This window comes from Fundulus heteroclitus, chromosome 17 (genome assembly GCF_011125445.2).
Source record: "Fundulus heteroclitus isolate FHET01 chromosome 17, MU-UCD_Fhet_4.1, whole genome shotgun sequence".
NCBI lineage: Eukaryota > Metazoa > Chordata > Actinopteri > Cyprinodontiformes > Fundulidae > Fundulus > Fundulus heteroclitus.
The window spans coordinates 25,036,495-25,061,784 of NC_046377.1; the positions used below are offsets into that span (position 1 = coordinate 25,036,495).

At 45.1% G+C, this 25,290-nt stretch overlaps 1 protein-coding gene across 25 annotated transcripts in view; it reads left to right on the forward strand.

Moving 5' to 3' along the window:
- Window positions 1-25,290, forward strand: part of celf2 (cugbp, Elav-like family member 2) — a 275,924-nt gene that overhangs the window by 202,243 nt on the left and 48,391 nt on the right. For all 25 annotated transcript variants that reach the window (XM_036148979.1, XM_036148984.1, XM_036148982.1 and 22 more), the window contains 2 exons: window positions 17,392-17,440; window positions 24,208-24,342. In XM_036148979.1, the coding sequence (XP_036004872.1) occupies window positions 17,392-17,440; window positions 24,208-24,342 (184 nt within the window). The remainder of the gene's footprint in view (window positions 1-17,391; window positions 17,441-24,207; window positions 24,343-25,290) is intronic.

Here is a 25,290-nt window from a genome sequence, read left to right on the forward strand (position 1 = left end):
ATTACGTTAAGTAACCCGACGTTCTTTTTCTAACTTCGCTCGGTGTTTCACTATGGGAGATATGGCCCACTCCCGGATTGCATGCTGACCCCGAAGCCAAACATGATAGGAATCACATTCCAGGCCTCAGGTGGATGCTGACGTCCCTACTCCAAGCACTGTGTGTGCTAGCGATGGCTGGGCCACATCCAGCCTGTAAAACCTTACAAACGTGTGCGGTGTAGCCCAACTGGCCGCAGCACAGATGTCCTGAACCGACACACCACGGAACAAAGCCCAAGAGGTGGCCATGCTCCTGGTAGAATGGGCCCTCACTCCTTTAGGTGGCTCTGATCCTGCGCATCTATATGCCAGAGATATAGCATCCACAATCCAGTGTGCTAACCTTTGGCGGGAAACAGGTTTGCCCTTATGAGCGGTAGCCCACGACACAAACAGATGGTCAGCTCTTCTAAAACAGGCTGTCCTGTCCACATAAGCTCTTAAAGCTCTCACTGGACATAAGCAATGAAGCTTCTGCTCTTCTGCTGAAGAGAATGGGGGTGGATGGAATGGCAGCAGTTCCACCATCAAACACCTGTATGACGACTCCAACACCTTTGGCACAAATGCAGGGTTGGGTCTCAAGCACACCTTAGAGAGCCCGGGTGCCCACTGTAAACAGGCCGGACTGACTGAAAGTGCATGCAACTCACTCACCCTCTTAGCCGTGGCCAACGCTAAGAGCAGAGCAGTTTTCAATGAAAGGAACTTTAAGCCAACACCCTCCAAAGGTTCAAAGGGATGATGACAAAGGGCATCCAGCACAAGAGTGAGATCCCATAATGGCACCAAAGGCTTAGAAACTGGCAACTTACGTCGTGCCCCTCTCATGAAACGACACACTAAGGGATGCTGCCCCACAGGTTTATTACCAAACCCCACGTGACAAGCAGAAATTGCAGCTAAATAAACCTTAATTGTTGAAAAAGCCTTGCCCTTTTCGAACAAGCTCTGCAGAAAGCAGAGCACGTCCACCACTGAACACTGAAAAGGAATGGCCTGTTTTTTCTCACACCATTCCTCAAAAACCCGCCATTTACTACTGTAAAGAGAGCGAGTAGAAGAAGCCCTAGCATTCTGTATGGTGTCGATGACCTCCGGGGGGAGGCCTGTTGCATTTAAATTCCACCTTTCACGGGCCAAGCCCAGAGAGTTAGGTGATCTGGGTGTGGATGATAAATCTCCCCTCGCGCCTGAGACAGCAGGTCCCTGCGAATGGGGAGGGGCCATGGTTCGGCTGACAGAACTTGGATTATCTCTGCCACCCAGGGCTTCGATGGCCACCATGGGGCCACCAGAATCAAAGACAGGCCCTGTTCCCTCACTCTGACTAGAGTTGAGGATATCAGGCTGAGAGGAGGGAAAGCATAAAGCAACACGTCTGGCCATGGGTGAGCCAGCGCGTCCATGCCCAGTGGAGCGTCTGGGTCTGACAGGGAGAAAAACAGCGGGCAATGAGCGTTTTCCCATGAGGCGAAGAGATCTACGGCAGCCCGTCCGTATCTCTGCCAGATCTGCTCCACCACTTGAGGATGCAGCTTCCATTCTCCATACAGAGGGTTCCCTCTGGATAAAAGATCGGCCCCTCTGTTCAAAATCCCCGGTACGTGCGTTGCACGGACCGACAGAACTCTGGTGCTGCTCCACATAATTATGTCCCTGGCCAGTCTGTGTAACTGCAGGGACCTGGTCCCGCCCTGACGGTTGATATAAGCCACCACAGTGGAATTGTCGGTCTTTACCAAGACGTGGCGACCCATCACATAGGGCATGAAATGTTTCAACGCGAGGAACACTGCGTGCAGTTCCAGCATGTTGATGTGAAGCCGTGCCATTTTCGGCGACCATACGCCATTCACCGTTCGGCCCATCATAGTTGCACCCCAACCGGTCATGGACGCATCGGTTGTCATGGTAACCCTGGACGCTACCGTCCCCAGCGGCACGCCCGACGCGAGAGCCGCCGGGTCTCTCCACGGCTGAAGAGCCGCCACACACGCCTGTGTTACTTTCACCCTGCGGCACAGATGACGGCGGGGACAGAGTCGCAGAGACGCGACCCACCGTTGAAAGTCCCTCATCATCAGAAGCCCCAGATGGACAACCGAAATCACGGACGCCATAAGACCGAGGAGCCGCAGGCACAGTCTGAACGAAACGACGTTTCCCAACTGAAAACGCGTCATGCACTGAGTGAATGACAGGATCCTCCCCTCTGATAGTGTGACACGATAAGAGAGGGAGTTTATTCTGAGACCCAAATACTCCGTGCATTGCACGGGAATCAGGCGGCTTTTCACTCGGTTTATTCTGAACCCGAGGTTGATGAGGTGGTTCATCACCACCCGAGAGTCGCTCACTGCCTGCTCGCTTGATCGAAAGCAAATGAGATAATCGTCTATGTACGAAAATATTCTGATCCCGCGCGTCCTCAGCGGGGACAGCGCCGCCTCCACACACTTGCTGAACACCCTCGGGGCTAATGACAGCCCGAACGGGATGGTTTGAAACTCGTAGGCTGTGCCTTGATAAGCAAACCTGAGAAACCTTCGGTGTGGGGGGTAAATGGAAATGTGAAAATATGCGTCCGCCAGGTCGATGGTTACAAACCAATCCCCTGGACGGATGGAGCGGCACAGTGCTTTGTGCGTTAGCATCCTGAATGTATACCTGCGTAAATGTCTGTTTAACACACGCAGGTCCAGTATGGGGCGTAGTGATACGCCGTCTTTCTTTGGAATGAGAAAATAGCGCGAGTAGAAGCCCTGACGAACCTCCTTGTCCGGTACTAATCTTATCGCTTTTTTGTCTAACAGGGAGGCGATTTCGTCCTTCAGGACGTGAGCCGAATCCCCGGTGGCAACCGAAGAGAGCACTCCGTTGAACCGCGGAGGTCTCACGGCAAACTGTAGTCTGTACCCCTTGGAAATTGTATTCAAAACCCATGGAGAGACTGCGCATGCGCGCCACTGATCTGCCCGAGCAGAGAGAGGGACGGCGTCGCTGCTGAGTGACGTAATCCCCTCTGCACTGCTGAGCTCGGCTCTCTTGTGAAGAGCGCAAGCTCCCTCTGCAGGGCGCAGAGGAGAGTGGCAGAGAGTTATTTGAAATTTTCTCTTTTTTTGTGGGGGGCTTTCTGCCCTCGGCGACATGCCTGGCTGCAGAAAAGCTTTGTTTATTTTCTCTGATTCCCCCGGAACAAAACATCGTGCAACGGGGCACAGCTGAGTGCTTGGTGACACTGATAAAACGCTGTGGAATGTTGGATGACACTGCTGAAGTGCTTGGTGACACTGTGTCATCTGCCCCAAAATGTCTTCTCCCTGAACATGAGAAGGAGAACTTAACATGACTCCTGGTGAACTGGGAACTACAGGAGCATCTGAACCCTGGGCAGCGCCTGGAAACCTTCTCTTCAGAGGGGAGGTTGTCAACAGAGGGGTTAGGTGGCCCGCTTCTTCTTGCTGTCCCCGGGGTGGGATGGACGATTTTTTGCAGCAGCCGCTGCAAAAGAGTGCTTCCCCCATGGTCTTGGGTTCTCCAATTTGCTCTGCTGGGCAGGTTGTGTAGAAGGTCTCCTTGAAGTCCTGGCTACACTTTGCCGCCCTCTCGCTGCAGCAGCAGCAGCAAAACCAGGTCTGGGGCCCTGTGGGGGAGTTTGGCTGGGCTTGCGAGGCAAACAAAGGTTAAAAGCCTCTCCCTCCTGTTTTCTGAGGGTACTTGTCTCCCTCATTTTCTCCAAGGAGGGGCCAAATAGACCTTTTGTCGGGTCATAAGTTGCGTCCATGATCTCAGCCTTCTGGGAATCACTCAGGCCTGATAGGTTTAACCATAGGCCTCTTTCCCCTGAGACAGCCAGACCCATGACACGGCCGCAACCTTGGACTGCACCTCTAGAGGAGCGTAAAATGAGATCGTTCACAACACAAATCTCATCCCACAGACTGGGGTTAGGTGTCCCCGAGTCCAGTTGACGCCCCATCTCCTCCAGGATTTCGCCTTGGTATGCAGACAGCAGTGTAACCGCGTTAAGCGAGCACACTGACTGACCAGCATACTTATACATCCTCTGGTAAATGGAGGCAGTGAGGCGATCCATTTTACCTGGGAGCGAGATGTTAGAAGATGCTGAAACCGATCTGCGATTAGGGTGGAGGTGGTAAGCCACTGAAGGCTCCACTGCTGGGGGTTCGGCCAGCCCCAGTTCACCCATACCCTGTATCTCCAGCTTAGAGAAGCCCTTGGTGGGAAGCTTGCTCTTAAAAGGGCTGGACCAGAAACGGCTCATTTCTCTGATGCAAGCAGGAACGGCTGGTAAAAGCTGCTTTGCTGATGGTACAGCAGGTGGAAGCCTTTTACCATCATACAGGTCCCGTTCTGCTCCTCCTGCATCCTGAGCTGCCGGCCAGGGGATGTTCAGCTTTAAAGCCGCCCGCCTGCACACATCGTACAGGTCACTGTCCCCCGGGGAGGTGACTTCTGCCCCGCTCGGTGGCCTGGAGTGCTGACCCGGGAAGGTCGAGTCATCCTCCTCCTCCTCCATGTCCTCTAGTTCGAGGAGGTCGGAGTTAGCGTCACCCTCCGTTTCGTCGAGTTTCCCGCTGTCCGTGAGGCCCTCAAACAGGGGAGGCATGGACGGGTACTCCTCCTCCATCATGTCCGCCCAGCTTTTAGAAGCTCGCGGCTGATGGTTTTCACCCGCCGCCGCAACGGCTGAAGGTGAGGAGAGGCACGGGTCCTGGCTGTTAGCGACAGCCACCCTCAGCCGTCTCTCCAGGATTTTTTCCGGCATTGACGCGCAGTGCTGGCACCCCTGAGGGTCGGCCAGCGATGCCTGAGCGTGTTTAGCGCCCATGCATGCTATGCACATCGGATGAGGGTCCCGCCCCGAGATAGATGCCCCGCATGACGCTGGGCACGGGCGGGATACAACCTCTTTAACTGTCGGTTCCGAACCTTTGGCAGGGGTAGGAGCCGCAGCCATGATAATATTCAAACACGGAGCTCGTCGTTACACGTTAGCTCTTAAATGATATTACGTCCGTTCGCCACAACACGTTAACCGGACTCTTATGCTAGCGATACACCGCTAGCTAAAAAGCCAAGCCCACCTTTACGTGATAACTCGGTCGACACAAACTCTATCTATTCTGTTAATTAAAACAGAGTAGATACCGGAACAGTTCGCCTTTACGCGGTCACAGCTCCAAACGTTTGTGTTTTGAAAAGTGCTTCTTTCGAAGCGCTTACCCAGCACGGCACAGGTCAGTCCTGGTCCTGCGTTCAGCGACGTTTTCCTTTACGGAACGCCTTAGAACCGTTAAACAGGTCCAAGCTAGCCTGAGCGCGCTGAGGGAGCTTAGCTGTAGTCTTCACACGGGAAGAAAGCGAGAATGAGTTGAGGCGGGTAGGTTGGCCGTGATATAGTTGGTGGGTGGAGCCACGGTCACGGCTCAACCTGTCTGTCACAGACAGACGTGATGTCATTGGAGCTTCCGTAGTTGGTCACGCCAAGGCGATTCCCATAGTGAAACACCGAGCGAAGTTAGAAAAAGAACTATTCACATTCATAAATCAAGCGGAGCACTATGGCAAAAGCAGTAATGCTCCACTTGTGAAAGTCAAATCTGATGAACTCTTTTTGGCATTAAGACGACAATTCTTATTGCCACATTGCCAGACATTTTTAATACTGATAATGCATTTAGCCACCGGGCCGGACTCAATTGTTCGGCGGGCCGGATCCGGCCCGCGGGCCGTATGTTTGACACCCCTGCTTTAGACGGTCAAGACTCCTGCTTCCTCTCTGCTGCTCTAGAAAAAAGGTGGATTTGGTGTTGTTGTGATGATAAATTCTGGATTCTTATCCTGCTGAAAGACCCAGTGACACATTTTCAGGTTTGAATGGCATGTCTGCTTGTCTTTCCTATTTTGAAGAGGGACTAAGACACATTTTGACTCCCAGGAAGCAGCAAGTCCTTCCTTACTGGTAGACTCTTTCACACACCTGATTATAACCATTTTTAAAAAGCTCCAGGTACATATTTTTTGTTTTAAGTTACTTTCAGCGCTGAAACATTTACTCAAATCAAATTACAGGTTATATTTCTATTGTGGGCTGATGCCGCTGCAATAAAAGCTAAATCTGTTTTAAGGGTTTTCATATATTTTTACCTCTTATGACCCGTTCATGTTGGACCAGCATCTCTACATTTAGATGTTTGTTAGAAAGAAACGTGTTTGTTCTGATTCCTTTTTAATGCATGAATCCATTTTCTAAGACGTAAAATGTAAAGAAGCTGAAACCAGTGAGACATCCGGTTTCCAAGCTTCCCCAGAAGAGTAAAAAGTGTTCCCAGGAAGAGAAGTGAAACCAGCAGAGTTAGTTTGAAAGCTGAGCTTAGGGTGTAGATGCGTAATCTATAAAACAAAACTGCGCTGGCACCCAACAGGACTCTGAGACGCGGAGGGAACCTGAGTGGATCTGACTGGATTTGGTCTGACACCAACATCTGGGTCTCTTTGAAGCTTTGATCAGCTCACATGACAGCCGCAGACTTTAATCCAAGCAGACACACTTTTCCCGCATGTTTTTTAATCTATTTTGAAATTCCTGTGAATCAGAAAACCCTGATTTCTCATCCTGAAGACGCAGGCCCTTGATGATGCTCACGTGTACAGTGAAGATGAACACGACGAACAAATGCACACTAGAACACGGATTACAACCTGAGAACAGATGAAAAACAAGAGCTACAAAAAACGTGGCAAAAAATACATAAATATTTGTCAAAAATGTTTCCCTACCTTCTACATACTAAGTTTCTCCTGCCTGGGAACCGAAAGAGAAGAAGAGATGTTAGACTCAACGCAGTACGTCTGTAACTCTGGTTATTTTACCAACTGGAACCGAGTAGTTTGGAGAGCTTCAAAAGTTGTTTTAAATATCTAATTAAAACCAAACCACTTGACCTCAAATCAGAATCTCCTCATTTTATTCTCCAGGAACTGTGCTGGTTTAATAAAGACAGAAATAATCCAGTTGGCTAGCCTCCATGACGCTGCTGGGATTAAATGTTTAATGGAGCATAGCTGGAGTTTCTGCAGAAGTCTGCCCCCTCTGGCGACAAGTTGAAATGACACCAGTGTTGGGAGAAGTGTCTTTTGTTTATAGGTGTTTATAGCCTATAGATGCAACTGTGGTAAATAGAGGATCACTAATTTTACATGTCGCGCAATTTTAATGGATATTTTAATCTATTTTAATCCTCCTTTAGTTGGAAAAAAATGAAGGAAAGCTGTAATGTTTTTGCAACCAACCCTGCCCTCAAAATCCAACATGGCCGACTCGTTAGTTGTGCTCCTGACAATTTGTCCCTTTATTAAATCTTGTGTAAAACTATAAAACCTCATTCAGTGAACATGGAGCTACGTTGCAGAAAACGGCATCATTAGCTTGCATTGCTAATAGTTGTTAGCCTGGTCGCTAAGAGCAGTAATTAGCTAATTAGCTTAGTTCCTGGTTAACGGATCGTCTGCTTCAGCGATTCTTCTCAGAGCTCATAGTTTTGACTTTCAGGACTCATAAGCTCTACTTTACAGTTAGATGAAGATTACAGTAGCAACGTTTCTGCACCCTAAAGCAAAGAGAAAAGTCGACCACTATAGTTAGAATTAGACTCAATATAACTTAACTGGACCTGTTTGTCTTGTTCGGCTGTCCGGGCACAAAAAGTGTTTTATAAACTGGTTCTGGATAAATAAACTGAATTGAAATGAAAGGCCGGTCCAGACCAGTGGAACTGGAGCAATGTTAATTTAACATTCATTTAACATTTTAAATATTAAATGTGTTGAGTCTGAAAATCTACCCAATGAAATCAGCTCTAAGGCAGATTCATGGCTCAATAAAAAGTATTTTTGGGACAATTTCTCTTAACACGTTAACTGCAAACCTTCTTTAGTTTGGTCATTTCTGATCAGTCGTCTATGTGTGCAAAGAATGCGTCTCTGCAGTTTATTCCCGAAATATGAGGAGAACTCAACCAAAGCCTGAAAAAGGAGACGTTACCTTAAATGCTGCAGTTTACATAAAATAAATGACTAAATTATGGACGGTTTGTTAAGGATAAATGTGGTACAGTTCACAAACTCAAATGTAACAAAGTGTAAATGTGTGGGTCAGATAACAGGAGGATAAAAACAAGCTTTTAACACCGGCACTGATTGGATTAGAGATATTTTTATGGTTATGTATTCAATATCATTATGAAACCTCCCTGCTGGACTAATTTCTGTGCTTAACAAGTGAAATTCTGTGTAAATTTTGTGAACATTAACTGAAACGTGGTGAAGATGTCCTCTAAATGATTGTCTCTGCTGAAAGAGACGTGATAAATAAGTAAAATCAAAGTATCAGGGAGTGTTTTGTGAATAATCCGTCAGCGGTGATGACTGTCTGGAGGTCAAACGTGTGGTTTTACACGCCTTGCTGGGTGCTGTTTTCCCTCCGAGCTGCGCGTGTGTGTGTGTGTGTGTGTGTGTGTGTGTGTGTGTGTGTGTGTGTGTGTGTGTGTGTGTGTGTGTGTGTGTGTGTGTGTGTGTGCGTGTGTGTGGTCGTACCGGCTCGGCCATCGATATCGAGCGCCGACTGCGAGGGCCATCTGTCTGCCTTGGACCCGGCGGCGCTCCGTCACACCTTCGGTGCAGACGGAGGAGAAAGTGTGTGTGCTTGTGTCCCGTGCAGCGCGGCGGTGTGTGTTGGAGGAAGTCCGCCTTCAGACGTTTGGCAGAAGCTTTCTCCTGAGCTCGATGGTCGCTCTGAGGCTGCCAGCGGCTGGCGCAGGGCGCACAGATGCTGCCTCCTCCCTCCTTACTCCCAACACACTCCTGCTGTTCCCAGCATGGCTCAGATTTAAGGCACCGGCGTCGTACGGGAAGACGTCTGCGAACGTTAGCCCAGAAGCAGCCGTTAGCATTTAGGAAGGGGAGCGTTTCCTGCAAACTCAGAGGAACCACTTAAAATGAGCCTGGGGGGGGGGCACAGAGAACCTGGTCAGGTAGGCCTCTCTGAACAAGGTGATAAAAAGCTGAAAGGAACTGAGGGGGCGACGTTTTATCAGCTAGTCTGACAGAACGACACGCCGCCCAGCCAGGAAACAGGAAGTGATTAGAGAAATCATAAAATCCATCCTGGTTCTTCTCTGATCCCTCTGATGGTGGACCTCATGGTTTCTCTCATCACTTCTCCCACAGAAACATCTTCAGCTGGTTGCCACTTACCATGGATTACATAGCCACATTATATAACTATAAAAAACACCAAATACCGTTTGATCATGATAAAATAAGGTGATATACACATTAAGCCTCCATCCTGATAGTGTTGATGGTCCTTATAGAGCCTGAAGATAAGCCCAGCTCCAGGCGCGATGACCAGATATAAACAGATGTGGCGCCATCTAGTGGCAGTACTGCAGAACTATCAGAAAGCATAATAATAATAAATAAAAAATAATAAATCACTATTAATAATAATGCCGGACCGAGCCTGACCCTCTGCGATGCCTCGCAGTAATGCGGCAGGTCGGCGTGATGAAGACCAACGTTATTAATTAAATAAACGATCTGCAGCAACTCTAAGAGCCTCATATCAGAACATCCTAAAAGAAATTTATTTCCCGTTCATAAACACAAACACAGAGAGATCAAGGTAGGAACCAACAGATCAATAGTTATATTTGTAATGTTGCTTTTACTTCAGACTGTAGAGGCCAAGAAAACTTTGCTACTAATATCATCGTATAAATAAGGACATTTACTCACGTTAATCAGCTCTGTGGTCACTGGGAGCAGCTTAGCTTTAGCACCAACGTTCAGACTGTATTCCCAGCGCTACTCCAGTCTTTTCCCTCATTAAATCATATTTTCTTAGCATTTTTTTTATTAGGTCTATTTTTCCATTACATCGCTGGGAGATGCTAATAGCCGTTAGCTCCTTCCTGGTTTATCCCCTGCCGCACACGCGCAGTTACATACTTCCATTGTTATTATAAATAAACACAAAAGGCTTTGTTTTATAACAAACTGAGCATAAAACACCAAAATAACAACTAATACACCAGCAGGACGTGATATTTCATAAAAACAGAGTGAGCTACACCTTGAATGCATTCCTTGTTCAAAACAGCTAACTTATTGAATCTAGATGATATTCTGATTATTTTTCTATCAAGGTTGATCCAGCACCTTAAATATTATTTATTCCCATACTGATTTGGTGGCATTATAACCCCAGACCTTCAGCTCTTTATGGGACAGACCAACACAAAGAAGTAAAGGCAAGCCTGCAATCCTGAAAACTGTAGTTTGCATCGGTGGAAAGCTCCATTTCCTCAGGCATCCCTGAATAAAATCCAGTAAATAGAGCCGTGTGCAGGTACATCTGATGATGGAGTTGTTTAATGCAGGGTTACTTGGGTTAGAATGGCCTAGTCAAAGTCCACATGTAACTGAGATTCTCTGGCTTGACTGAGCTTGAGCTGCTCTAACTGCTGTGGTAAATAAGTCATGTGTGCTTATTTTAATAGATAAATGAGAAACCTGTGACAATTCCTGAAGGATTCAATTTAATCCTGGCCTTCAGAACCAAAACCAGTGCAGACTTTGGTCTTTGAGAGCAATAAGTTGAGTCCGACCTGCACAGATCCAGATAAATGAAGCTATTTATAGCGGCTATTATTCTCAGCCATGTAGCTTTTAAACAGCAACAACACGGTGGCTCAGCAGCTCATTACTACCAGTGTGAGCGGGCACATTAATATGCAAATGAAGTCCTAATCGATTCTTCCAAGGTATGCATTCAGCGTGGATTCTGCAGCAGATGATTGAGGCTGATCGACAACAAATGGCGACACTTTAGCTGAAGTGCAGCGCAGATGCATCACGAGCCGATAATTAGCCCCTCAAAGCGCACAAACTTTAACTTCATTACCATCAAACATCAGGAAATTACAGCCAATCCAGCTTCATGTCATTAACTGTACAGCTGCCCCGTAAAGCAGCCGCCTCTTTTTTTTATAAAAATCACGTTGTGATTAATTATCACGCTGCGGCTTGCAGTGCTTATAACAATCATTTCAATTAGAGCTTTTCTGAGGAGACGGGCTGGGTGTGTGACGGGAGAGGAGGAAGCGTGGCTCCAGGATGCTGCAGGTAAACAGGAAGTGGCAGCCCCCCCCCCCTGCCTATATTTTTACAGCAGAATGGCGGCGCAGCATCCAGACGGCACACGTGGCTCAGCGTGGGGAGGCTGTGGGTCCTGTGTGCCGTCTCTCCACCAGCCTGTGCACAGCGAGGACTTCAGTAGTTTTGCTGGGTTCCTGCTGAGCGCATAATGAATGGCAGGCTGCGGCTGTGGGCCTGCCAGGCAAGAAGAAACGGCACCGTGGAATTGTGGGATAGCGGAGGAGAGCCTTGCTTTGTTGGTCTCGGCGGGAGCTCGCCAAGATCAAACATGTCGACAGCGCCGCTGCCCGCCGGGCCTTCTGGGTAGACAGACCTGAGGAGGAGACGCCTGAAAGCCAGACGTGGTTTTGCTTTTCTGCACCTGAGCTGCAGGAGTGAGCGCCGCTCGCCTCGCCGTTTGTGTGGGAGGATGCGTGCGTGTCGGCGCGCACACGCCGGCTCTCTGGCAGCGTGTTCCAGGAGTGAATGACGGCGGCGCGGCGGAGGCTGTCATGCCTTTTGTTGTTGTTTTTGTTTTTTTGTTTCCTGCCTTTAGAGGACAGACTTTGAAATGGATTAACGGAGACTGACTTGATGTGACTTCCAGGTTTGCTTTGACACGACTTTCCTCCTTTTGATGTGGCGTCAGCCCACAGCAAGCACACCAACACGCTCAGCAACGCCTCATCCCCGCATCTGTCCTTATGTCACTGATACTGTAGTGAGACTCCAGCCTCGGGGGCTGCGGACTATTTCTGTCTGCCCTGCATTTATGACCCTTTTCACTTTTTCTCTCTGATGCAGGAGCCTCATGTCTCAGTTATCTCTCCATGCTGCTGCTGTCTGCTTTCTAGCTTTCTCCAAAGCATGGAGCTCAGTGAGTGCCAGAAATCAGCAGTCAAGGAGAAATGAGATCAACAAATATGAAGAATGGCAGCTCTTTGTGAAATAGTAACTGCCCCCTAATCCTAATAGCTGGCTGCTGCATCGCTGTAGAGGAATGTTGGCCCGCTCTGCCTTGCAGGATTGTTGAAATTCAAACACAATGGAAGACTTTCCAGCGTGAGCGTCCTGGTTGAAGCATCTAAATCTCCCTGAAGTGCTTTGGTTCATTGTCCTGCTGCACAAACCTGAGCTTACGGTCGATAACGTTCTGCTCGTTAACGTTCTGCTCGTTAACGTTCTGCTCGTTAACGTTCTGCTCGTTAACGTTCTGCTCGTTAACGTTCTCCTCGTTAACGTTCTGCTCGTTATCGTTCTGCACGTTAACGTTCTGCTCGTTAATGTTCTGCTCGTTAACGTTCTGCTCGTTATTGTTCTGCTCGTTAACGTTCTGCTCGTTAACGTTCTGCTCGTTAACGTTCTGCTCGTTAACGTTCTGTTCGTTAACGTTCTGCTCGTTAACGTTCTGCACGTTATCAAGGTGCTTCTGCGCCCATCGAATCCGTTTGGGGAAAGGAGCAGAACTCTCTGAGCTGATTGGGCCAAGCGACGCCTAGTGCCCGCCTACCAAAGGTGAGTTTTAGCCAATCACGGTATAAAATAAAAATGTAAGCTGCAGGCTCCATTAGAAACAACAAGTCACGCTGGTCAAGGCGCTTCTTGCTCTTCTTTCAAAGAATAAATCGTGGATTTGGACCAAACAGCAGCTAAACGCCCGTCCTAACCCTAACCCTGCCATGGTGACTTTGGTTTGGCTTGGCAGCTCTTGCAAACGAACCGTTTTTGGTTCCGTCCCGAACACAAGATGGATTCTCGTTTATTTGTGAACGCACAAATACCGCGAGAACTGCTCTGGGTTCTTCTGGGACCTCCTGGATGAGTCGATGAACCTGGGAAGGTTCTCCACTGTGCTGCATTTCCTCCGTTTGTGGGTAATTGTTCTCATTGTGGTTCTCTGGAGTCCCTAAAGCCTTAGTTTCTCATCTATTCTAGAATTTCTGTGGCGTGCCTGCTTCGTGTCGACAGATGGTACCTAAAGGGATCTGCTTTTAGCTGTAACAATGGACTTTATTGGAGAAATATCTATTTTAGATTTAAAAACAATACAGTAAAAATACTGTAAGCTGTTCAGTTTTTATTCATTTTAATGTAACATTGTTACACTAACGTCATCATATTTTTTTACTCTGCAATGCATTCTGGGTAAATGATGTATACAAGGTCCTAGCGCTAGCTCCGTCCAGCCAAAACAGCAATGAGCAACGTTAAACCTTTGCAGTTTGAACCAGAGAGATTGATGACAAAGTAGTAGTAGTAGTAGTAGTAGTAGTAATAATAATAATAATAATAATAATAATAATAATAAAACGATGAATGCTTGCAGAACTGTGGGATGCAGCACGTAGTGCTCTGTTTCCTGAGTCAGGTCCAATGACACTTAGGATCTGATTGGTTCGATCTTCGGTTCGTTAAAACCTGTTTAGGTGTTTAGGGTCTCGTCTTCGGTCCGATGTCGGCTCCGTTTCACATTTAAAAAGGCTTACTGTGTTGATGTCTCTGATGTTTCTCCTTGCGTGTTTCTCTCGCTAGGCGGCGGGTTTAAGCGCTTTATGGATAAAATAGCCGGCAGGGCAGCTGTTTTTAGTTTGTGAGGGTAACGCCCGTCTGTTGTCATCAATTTTGTTGGTAAAAATGACTCAAAGTCTTTAGGAGAGAGGCGTGGAGAACCCAAACATGGGTTTTTGCACTGCTGGAAGTTGTTCTTCCAGCAGTGCTCTTCTTTTGTTTGTTTTTTTGAAATTACAGTCAAAATTTACACCAGTCAAACACAATACGATAAAAAACTTGTGTAATGTTAACCTGCCTGAGTTTAACTCTGTAGCTTCCTGTCCAGTAGGACTTAACGCCGTCAACAACCCAGCATGCATTGCTCAGGTGAAAAAATGGCGACCTCCATGGGGGAAAAGTCTAACAAAGAATATTGATATTTTAAAGTAATTATGAGTTTTCACAAACGGCTATTTCTAAATTAACAGGAAAATTACAACATATTTGGGCCAACATGTTCAACTAGTCATGCATCATTTTCTTGATTTTGCAGCTCAGGCCTGGATGAAGCTGTAAAATTGAACTCAGCTGTGGGTTTTTATTGTTCTGATTGACTTTTATTTGTTCTATATTTATATTTGAATCTTTGGATCATTTATATTGGGGGGTTTTTTGGGTAACAAAATGCCCAGCTAGGGGCAGATATTGTAAATTAGCATTTGTTACTATGTAACTCTTGTCTCTATAAATGAACCAAGGGGGGCGGTTCCTTTGGGTTGGAGTGCTCGTTATTCTTAATAAATGAAAATCTGATTTATTTCATCATCAAACTTCTTTGATCTGAAAGCAAAAAAAGAGGAAATCTCACTTTCTCACAGCACCGTGCTTATTTCCCCTCCTCACGCCTGCAGTTTCATATTTTCTGTAATTCCAGTTTTCTTTGTTCTCCCACTGGTGGGTTTCTCTGTTGAGCGCCCCCATGAGGCGGCGGCTGGAACTGATCCTGGCGTCTGACGTGCGTGTGTCGGTGTGTGTGAAGCAGGCCAGTGAGAAGCAAAAAAAAAATGTCAGAGGGAGGATGATAAGGACGAGAGCAAGACGGGGGAGAGTTGGGATAAAGGTGTGTGATAGAATTGGAAGATCAAAGCCCTCTGTCACAGCGTGACTGAGCCCAGGGGCGTAATGGGTGAGACGGGGCGCGCACACACTCCTAAAAACGCACACTCCTGCAGACACACTCACTCACGGCTGGTATTTGACTCTGAGTGTGATTGATACCGGGCTAGATTTGGAGAATCACTGTCATTCGTCTCTGCGCAGATCAAACAGCCACATAATCTCCCATAAAGGAAAGAGAGATGGAGGGAATAAAAAAGGGGACATAAGAGGAGAGGGTTCAGGAGGGTGAGAGAGGTGACAAAGCCTTCTCGTCGCTAAAGTGTTTTCTTGTTTTTTTTCATAAAGGATGATCCACAGGCTGAAAACACATCCATCATATAGAGCTGTTGAACTGCTTCTTTGTGCACATCAGAGAGATAAATGGGAGTCTGACTGTACATTAGACACCACTGGGTTTATCCTGATCACTTCTGTCAGATAAGCTAAATAATGTTGGAAACTGTGGTTTTAAAGCATATTTATGTGTTCGGCAATGAGAACCCTGCTGTCTTCTGCTGAACGATGCTCTCCTACTGCTTCGCTGTAGCTTTATACACCTGACAGCAACTGGAGGCCAGAGATGGCACACTGCCCAGGGCGCCGGTCTATCAGGGGAGGCACATCCTGCACTTTATATTGTAATGTTGCCTTATTCCACCTGGAATCTGACTATACTCCTATAAGCTGTATGCAACAAAATTTCTTTCTGTATGCACTCTGTACATACAAAATGACAAATAAAGTTGTCTAAGTTCTAAGTTGTCTAAGCTTCTGGGCCTATAAGAGCTGAAACTGAAACCACTTCATGCAGTTATTAGACAGTTTGGTTACTGAGTAGTAAAATGTAAACAGGTTTCAGGTTTTATACTGAAACTATGATTGGATTCTTGAAGTCCAATCAGTACAAAAGGTTTCTCCTTTTCCTCTTTGTGGTCAGAAACGTAAATGTCAGAAATAATTCAGCTCAGACGAGTGGTGATAATTACAAATAAAAACTGTTGGGTCATGATCACATAAGGTTGTATACACCAAGCCTCCATCTTAATAGTGTTTTATGGTCCTTTATGAGAAGAAAAATTAACCCTCACGGGTGCGATTAGCATATATAAACAGATGTGGCGCCATCTAGTGACAGTATCGCAGAACTATCATAATGCCGGTTTGCCTAATTAATAATTCAATTATAAATAATGTCAGACTGATTCTGACCATCTGTAACGCCTCACAGTAAAGCAGCAGCTCGGCGTGATGAAGACCAATGTTAATAATTAAATAAAACAATCTACAGCAGCTTTAAGAGCCTCATATCAGAACATTTACTCACGTCAGTCAACTCTGCATCACATCTGAGCCTCAGCAGGTTTTGTGAACACCAACGTTTAGACTGGATTCCAGACTTTCCCCTTTTGGAATCACATTTGTTTGTGTTTTTTTCACTGAATATTGGACCTTTCTTCATTGTTTCACTGGGAGATGCTAATAGCCGCTAGCCGCTTCCATGTTTTAACCCCTGCTGTGTGTTTAAACGTGCCGTATCTACTTCCTTTGTTAGTAAAAATAAACATGTAAGGCCTTAATTATTAACGAATTGACCAAAAACAAAGCATAAAACACCTAAATAATGATAATCTTTCATAAAAACTTTATATGCAACCGGAGTGAGTTACTGACGTATAAATAAATACATTTTAAAAAGTTAAATGCCATGGCTGTGCACCTAAAACAAAATGGACCAAAACACATTTTTTCCATAACGATCAAACCAGAATTTCCACTTTCCAAGAGAACGGGGTCCAGATCCAGTTTTAAAATGGTTAAATTCGATGTTCTGTCCTTGGTACAAGGACGATTCTGCACAGTTTCTTCTCAGCCACTGACTGAAACGTCACTGTTTCATGAGAAAAGCTGTTTGTATTGAGGAAAACTTCAGATGGGGGGGATTTATTCAAAGAATAAACCATCAGCTGAATTTACTCCAGCCCAGGAAAACATTTTGTTCCAGTTTAGATGAACTCTAGGTGTTCCTGAAGGTTCTGGACATTATTAGGTTAATTTTATAAATGCAGTACCAAAGTGTCACTGTAACCCTTTTTGCTCCATTATTCTGTTATTTCTAAGCCGGCTATACGTGTTTGTCCTCTGCATGCGTATTGTTTCTGCTTTGTTGTTGCCTTTTGTCCTCCTCGTCCTTGACCGTCATCTCGTCCTCCTTCTTCTGCTGTCATCTTACCGTCTCTTAGCAGCTTTTATGATTTCTTAACAGACCCCGTTTGATTCCCTGCCTTCTGCCCTCCGGACTGAAGTGTTTACGAGAAACCAAAGCGTTTGCTTGCATTGACATTTGCCTCTGAATGATATTCAGATTTAATTTGCACATGAGGGAGCTAAAGCATTCTGCAGCTCCGTATTTATGCACGTGTCAAGGTGATATTTAATGTTTTTTTCTTCTGTCTGCCCCTCTTTTGTTTCCTGCAGATGCATCACCCTATTCAGATGAAACCTGCAGACAGTGAGAAATCTAACGGTGAGTGGCCACAAGGACACCAGCGCCACACACACACACACGTGCATCAGTAGCTGTTTTTGAATTTGCTTGGTAATAGCTGCTTCATTTGACTTGCAGAGAGGACGGGGAAAGAGAAAAGATTGAAGCAGAGAATATGAGCAGATATTTCTGACCGTATATCTATATATGTTTCTCTCATACGTGTAATAAATAATGGAGGCGTTTTGGAAGGAGGTCAGTGAAAGTTGAATGGCTTCAGTCTTGTGATGAAGCGGTGTCGCTCCCCTGTGGCAGCTCCTGCATACAAGCCTGCTGCCTGCAATCTCACTCTCACACCTTAATGTGTCTATTTTGGACAAACACAAGCAGCTCACATCACCCCATTCCCACAACTACATATTGCAGCTCTCGTTCAGAGCTGATTTCCTCAGCGGAGCGTCTCCCTCCATTCCTCCTTATTCTGAGGAGGCGGTAATGGGATGGGCAGCTCCACACAAAGTATCTGAGCTTCCTCTGAGAATCATTTTCTCCAGATCCTGCATTCATGGACAGTGAGGAAGGGTTAATGTGTTTGTAAGTATTTTAACTCTTTTATCCTGCAGCTGAGGCGCTGGGGGACTGCTTTACTGCTGGATTTCATGGCTTTTACTGTCAAAATGTTGGAGGAAATTATATTAATTCAGCGACGCAAATGGTGTCTGTGCAGCTGCAGTCACTATTCTGCTTTTAGTCATCTTTACATGATGCTTCTAAATACAATCATGTGCAAACAATTTTCATTAGAAGTCGCCTAATTGGTAAATTAGGCTTTCACCCAAAGTATTCACCCAACCATTGCTCCTTGGAGCTCCAGCTTTGAACATCTTCACACTTCTTTGCAAAGCAGCTCAAGCTCAGTCAGACAGGATGGAGATTATATGTGAACATTATTTTTTTCTGAGTTGGATTTTGGTTCAGACTTTGAAGCTCCACCTCAGTCTCAGGCCTCCTGCAGCCTCTAACAGGCGTTCTTCCTGGATTTAGCTCCATCCAGCTGCTGGATTATTGCCAATAGTTGTCCTGGGGACAAATTCTTCACCTGAGCTGTGGATCTCTGCAGCTCCTCCAGAGCCACCTTGGTGCTCCTGCTTCTCTGATCAATGCTCTCCTGGTCCAGCCTAGTCTGGATGGACCTCCATGTCCTGGTAGGACTTCCATCCTCTCTCCAGAGACATTGAAAGCTGGGATGTTGCTGTAGAAGCTGAACCTGCTTTAAACGTCTCCAGAAACAAGATCTCAGAGGATGTTTGTGACGGTTTTGTTTTTCTTCACCTATTTGCTTTGAACATCAGAGGCTAATTAAATACAGAAGTTGTCCATACATGTGGTTACATTGACCTAGATAGCTCCTCCACTAAGTTCTGACCAGATGATCTGAGACGAGAGAAAAATAGAGCTATATCGAGATAAATGCCCGGGCAGGGCAATTATCTTTAGAATACTTTAAATTGTATTCTAAAATTTAAGAGTGTCTAATGTAAAATAATGAAATGTTTTTATCTAGCTTTGCTGCAACAACCTGAGCTGACTGGAGTTAGTTGAGCTCCTTCTTCTATAGACAAACGCTGTTATAATAATAATCGTCTGAACGCTTCCAGGCGGTCCTTAGTTTGAAGGAGCAGTTCTTTACTGTCTGAAATCGCTCTAGCTGCCTCTAAAGCTCGGTTTAAAGTTGATCTTAATGCGCAGAGTAGCTTGATTGTTCGTAGTTTTCACACGCAGGTTAAAGGTGTGTCTTTACTGTAGGTAATTGTTACATGGCCACTGTTTGTTGTAGACATTTCATCAAACATTACATCTCATAGTATTTAGTTGACTTAAAATAAGTGAAGATTCTAAATAGCATCACCATAAGGATGGTAAGAAATGTATGTTAATATTTTATTGGACGTTTTATTGGCAGAAACTCTGATATAAAAGGAATCCCAGAACTGAGCCCTGTGGTACCCCACAGGTAAAGATTCAGCCTTTTGTTGTTGGTGAAGCCACTGCAGCTTCTCCCAGAAGGCTGAGAGTGAAGCCACGATGTCATGTGATCAATTGTGGACTTTAAAATTACACAATCCTTTAACAAATGAGCCTCAATATTGTGTCACGGTCACACAAAATGTGAAGAGAAGTGAAAAAGCTGCTTGTAAGTCTACAGAAAAGGCCTTTGGAAATCCAAAAGAACCTTCAAAATAATTTAAAGAAAGTTTGGCTGCTTAGAAGGAAAATATAAAGTAATTAAGGGATGTTTAAAACTTTTTGTAGCTGTATGATTAAAAACTCTGCACAGTTGCAAATAAAAAACAAACCCACAATTGTCTCAGTATTTTATTTTATCTCTGCGGATGAGAAATTCACGACTGGCTTTAATACAATTAGCTAAACCTACAAGTTATCTTCATAGAACTTCTTATTTCAGAAAAAACTAAAGATAATTTTCCCCATTTTTAACATATGGAGATGATCATCCTGCTGCTGCTGAAAGAACAAATGATTTAAATCAGGTGATGCGTTAAAAAACAGAAAATTAATGGCGATCTTTACAGGAACAGCTCCACGTTTCCTTTGGTTAAAGCAGACTTCAACCTAAACTCTCATAAACCTATTTGGCAAAAAAAAAAAATAGATATATTTGGCAGATAGCAGAAATTTTGGCAAATTAAATCTAATTTTATTTGCATGGCTAAGTGGAGTAAATGTGAGTTTCAGTAATTTGGATGAAATGACCCTTAAAATGGAGTAATTGAGCAGAACTTGATAATGGATGCTACAAAACCATAACTGGAAAAAGGAGCAATTTTAATCCTAGTAGCAAGATGTTTTTAGGCTTCATTATAATGATTTTGGTCCAGAGCCAGATATTCTGCAGGGGAAGACTTTTCTTCTAATCATTTCTGCACCTAGTTTCTGATAAAAGATGTCCAGTTTGATTCCATGGTCGCACACAGATATTCTACTGATGAGAATAGAATAGAAATGTGCTTTATTGTTCCTAAGTGAGGACATTTACGTTTACCAGCAGCAAAGTGACAGTTAAGTTGAAGCATGCAGATTCACACAGAAATAAAAAATATATAAAAACAGCAAGTAAGCATAAGCTGTACAGTAAGGGCAAGTTTGCAGCATAATAAATAAAAAAATCTCATACTCAGATTCAAAGAATTGTGCACCTGAGTAGGAACATTTTAAAAATGTACATTTGCATTTATGTGCAGCCAAAGTTCAAATAAATCTAAAATCTAAAATTTCCACTGCAGCTGTTATTTGCAAAGAGAGAAATAAACACATTTTTTGGTGTTTTAGTATTTGAAGCCCATGTTTTCCCCGTCTCTAGTTCTAAACTGGAGCTAAACCTAAAAGATGACATCCTGTAGTATTTAGCTGACTTCACTGAATAATAAACTAGAATATCATCAGCGGAAGATGTTTCAAAATGAAAAGCTTTGATTAAAAGCTGCTGTAAACAAGAACGTTTTCAGTCCTGATTTAAAGGAACCAATAATTTCTGCACATCCCAGATGTTCTGACAGATGTTCTAGATCTAGAAAGCGTAGGAAATAAATGCTGCCTCACCTTGTGCAGGGTGAGCAGGTCTCTGAAGACATGAAGGTTTGTGCTTCCTACCTGAACAGCAACTAGAGATGTAACATGACTCTAGAACATTTAGTACTTTTTAGATCAATAGCAGAATCTTAATAAGATGCAATGATTTAACAACGGTTCTGATAAGATCAGTTTTTCTGGTGATTTATTACAGAGACACTGTTTCTGTAATCTAACCTACCAGGCGGGAAACTCTTTATTCTGGTGATAGGAAGCTGATTTATTAACAGACTTTATGTAGTTGTTAAAAGTCCAGAACAACAGCAAGGTCTCTGGCATGCTCTAGTTAAACGCTGATCTCAGTTCTCACATTTTAGGACCAGAAATGATGGTTTCTGTCTTATCTGCATGATGTTGGAAGAAATGCTGTGATTTCATACCATCCAGTGATATGATGGAGGTTCAGTGAGCCGAGGGGACCAGAGCCCTGCAGGGAGACAAAGTTATAAAGTCGTGTGTCGTCGGCATATAAATGGTACGAGCTGCTGTAGATGGAGGATGTAGCTTCACTTCCTGTTCTGCTGAACATCCTGCTGCTCAGAACTTACAGAAAATATTTCATTTTAATGTTTCAAAAGGTTAAAAAAAACAGTATCAGTGACTTTACAAGAACAGATGTATAATTACTTTGGTTGGGTAAACAGCAGACCGTAATTTCGACGTCTATTAACTTATTGGGTAAAAATATAGATAGAAGTGACAGCAGAAATTTTGGCAAATTAAAGCTAATTTATTTGCATGGCTAAGTGGAGTAAATGTGAGTTTTTGCAATTTTGCTGAAATGACCCTTAAAGCTAGGTAATTGAGCAGAACGTCATAATGGCTGCTGTAAAAGCCATAACTGGAAATAAAGGGGGTCATTTTAATCCTGAGACGTTTCAGCATGGCTGAGGTTTTCTCCCGGCTGCACACGGGCAGCGGAGACACATCAGGAGCCCGGTGCTGCAGGAAGGACCCCAAAAAAGAGGAGTCCTTAGAAAAGCCATCATCTGCTCCACTGAAATATGGCGAAATGTGACTTTATAAGACATAACTGTCGGGGCGAGGATGGTGGAACTCAATAAAGAGGCTTCAGCTCACAGCTGGAAGGGTGAAATATGGAGCCTGACGAGGGATACATATCCATCCATTTAACAGTAACGACCTTTAATAAACTGGCTGTTAGATCTGCTTTAACAGAGACGAACGGCTGAGACGAGCTTTATCAGTTTAGTCAGCAGAGGAGCTGGAAGGACGGATAAAGACGGAGAGGTGCGTGTTTCCTTTTCCTCCCCTGAAGGTTTCCTGCTTCTGCTTTGGGACTCTGATGTGTTAAAACTGAGCTTTATCCCACAATGCAACGCTGACTCCGTCTTCAGGAGTCCTTATCGCCTCGCCGCCTGCCGGCACGCCTCCTACAGAAAACAGAAACAGTCAATTGTAACGATATCTGCTCTCCTTGCTCTCCATCGACGCAGAGTAAATTAATTACATTGCTGTTAGACTCGTGCTAATCACCTCTGGAGTGATGAGCACACACACCAACACGCTGCCTACAAAGCAGTTAAAGCTTTTTGAAGCGGCTCTTATCTCGACAGCGAATCCCGTCGGTTTGTTGTTTCTTCTTCTCTTTTTTTTTTTTTTTTTTTTTTCCTTAAACACACAAACGATTCAAACAGCAAAATAAACAAGTGCACTATTGATTTCCCAGAGAGCAACCGAGCGCTTATCTGCTTGGCCTGGTGGAAAGAGCTGACAGTTTCCTCATTAAAAATGAATTGGATTAACCTTACGCTGAGCGTGGTGTGAAGGCTTGGACGCTCTCGGCAGCAGGGCCCCCCCCCCCCCCCCCCATGCACCCCCCCACCCATGCACTGGAAAGAGAGGGACTGTCAGCGGAGGAGGAGGTGGAGAGTCTTAGTGATAATCAGAGCTTTGCAGACAGCATGAGGAAATACATGAAGTCTCCTTTCTGATTGGTAACTTGTTGTTTCAGTTAAATTTTATTCATATAGCTCCAGTTCACATCATATCATCATCAAGGCTCTTTCCAAAGTCAGCCTCCATCAGATCCTCCAGATTGGTGAGAAAGTTTCCTCTCTAAGGAAACCCAGCAGGTTGCATCAAGTCTCTCCAAGCAGCATTCACTCCTCCTGAAAGAGCGTAGAGCCACAGTGGACAGTCGTCTGCATTGTTGATGGCTTTGCAGCAATCCCTCATACTGAGCATGCATGAAGCGACAGTGGAGAGGAAAACTCCCCTTTAACGAGAAGGAAAAACCTCGATGGCTTTGCAGCAATCCCTCTGAGCATGCATGTTCTCGCTCTGTGTTGTCAGCAACACTGTTTCTAATGGTTTACTGTCAGAGAACAAACAAGTTGCTATTTTAGATTTAACCACAACAGACAACTAACTGCCCCTGAGTTATTTTACCAGGAGCTGCTAATTAAAGCACTTTCTGTAAAATCAGCAGTTTTCTCAGTTTGCTGCGCTACAGAACAGACGTTTGCTGAAGCACAACACCGAGGTGGAGATTATGGCAGCTGCTGCTCTCCATCCATCTAGGAAAGGTTGTAAGGACGTTTCCTACCTGAAGTCCATCATCCTGCAGAGAGAGAACATCTCAGCAGCTTCCAGGATGGACGTCCAGCAGCTTCAGCCCAAAGTCAGAGTGGGAAGCTCCACCTCAGACTCCACAGGCCTCAGGTCATCGTTTTATTAGTTTTATTCTGATTTAATCCTTCCTGTAGAAGGAAATCTGAGTCCAGCTGTCCAACAGCTGAAGTGTGGTCCAAACAGGTGGTCACCAGGACAGAGATCCCCAACACAGCAGCTAGTAGACCTCAGAACGTCTGAGGAAAAGAACAAATCCAGTCCAGACTGAAATGATGCCGTGGAACCTCCAGAGAAACCAGAGAGGACCAGAAGATGGTTCTACGGGCTGGAGGATCGTTTTTTGTTCACCGGGTTTCCATTTTGGTTTCGTCTTTGTTTAATGAATAATGACGGCATGTTTTTAGACCGTTAATGAGAGAACTGGACGAGTTTATGAGCTGGTTAAGACTGGATCTTACAGGGTGTAGGTGTTCCAACCCTGACACCAACTTCTTATTAAAAAGTCAATAATTAAACCAGATGATGTCTCGGTCCTGACTTTCTGTGTCCTCTCCTTCCAGCTGTTGAAGACAGGAAGCTGTTCATCGGCATGGTGTCGAAGAAGTGCAACGAGAACGACATCCGGGTCATGTTCTCCGCTTTCGGACAGATCGAGGAGTGCCGGATCCTGCGGGGGCCCGACGGGCTCAGCAGAGGTACTCGTCGCTTCGACTCGCTTCCATCCACACTTAAAGCTCGCCGTGCCGACAGAAGCTGCCAGCATGGCCTCCAGCAGCTGCAGCTCATTCGATGTGGAGGAAACGTAAAACAGGGCCTGAGACAATGGCTTCATGCAATCTAAAGATTTCATTGGTTGACATAAATCAGGAACAACCGGCGGTTCATATCTAGGGTGATAAAATAGAATCAGATCCAATCATCCTCTGAATGCATGGAAATAATCCTTCTCTCTACCTCCTGCATCCATTCAAGTATCTTGAGTTTCGTCCCTGCAGACGAAACTCAAGGTCGTATCTGAAAACCATTCATAGACACTAAATAAGACTAAATAACACCTGAGGATGCACAGAATGAGGATGCACAGAAACCACAAGTAGAGCCGGAAAAGCAGCAGCGCCAACTACCAAAGCTGCCTGGCAGCCGTATTAATCATCATTTAAGCATAATTTACATGCTCCACATGTCATAAACAAACATTTTCTAAGCTGACATCACTTTAAAGTGAATAACCCAGACTTGTTCACCAGATTCCTCAAGCTAAAGGTAAAAGTGAAGGCATTGCTTACCGTCTAATTAATTAGGCTAATTACCGGATAAACGGCACCGGGATTCTGATCCCAGGCGTCTAATTGGTTCTGTATTAGATGACGGATAAAATGAGACGCTGACATCGCAGAAAAGCCCCACACCGGGTCAGGAGGCAGCAGAACACTGTGAATTTCCCCCAAATGATCTCCGTATGCGTCCCACTATTCAGCGCAGCAGCGTTATCAGAGGCGGCATATCAGAAACACGCTTTAAAGGTCTGACAGGACTTTATATGACTAAAACATGACGCTTTATTAGAATTCTGCACGATACTGGCTTTAAACAACAAAAACAACTTTCACCAGATTAGATCTTATTTAAATATCTAAGCACTC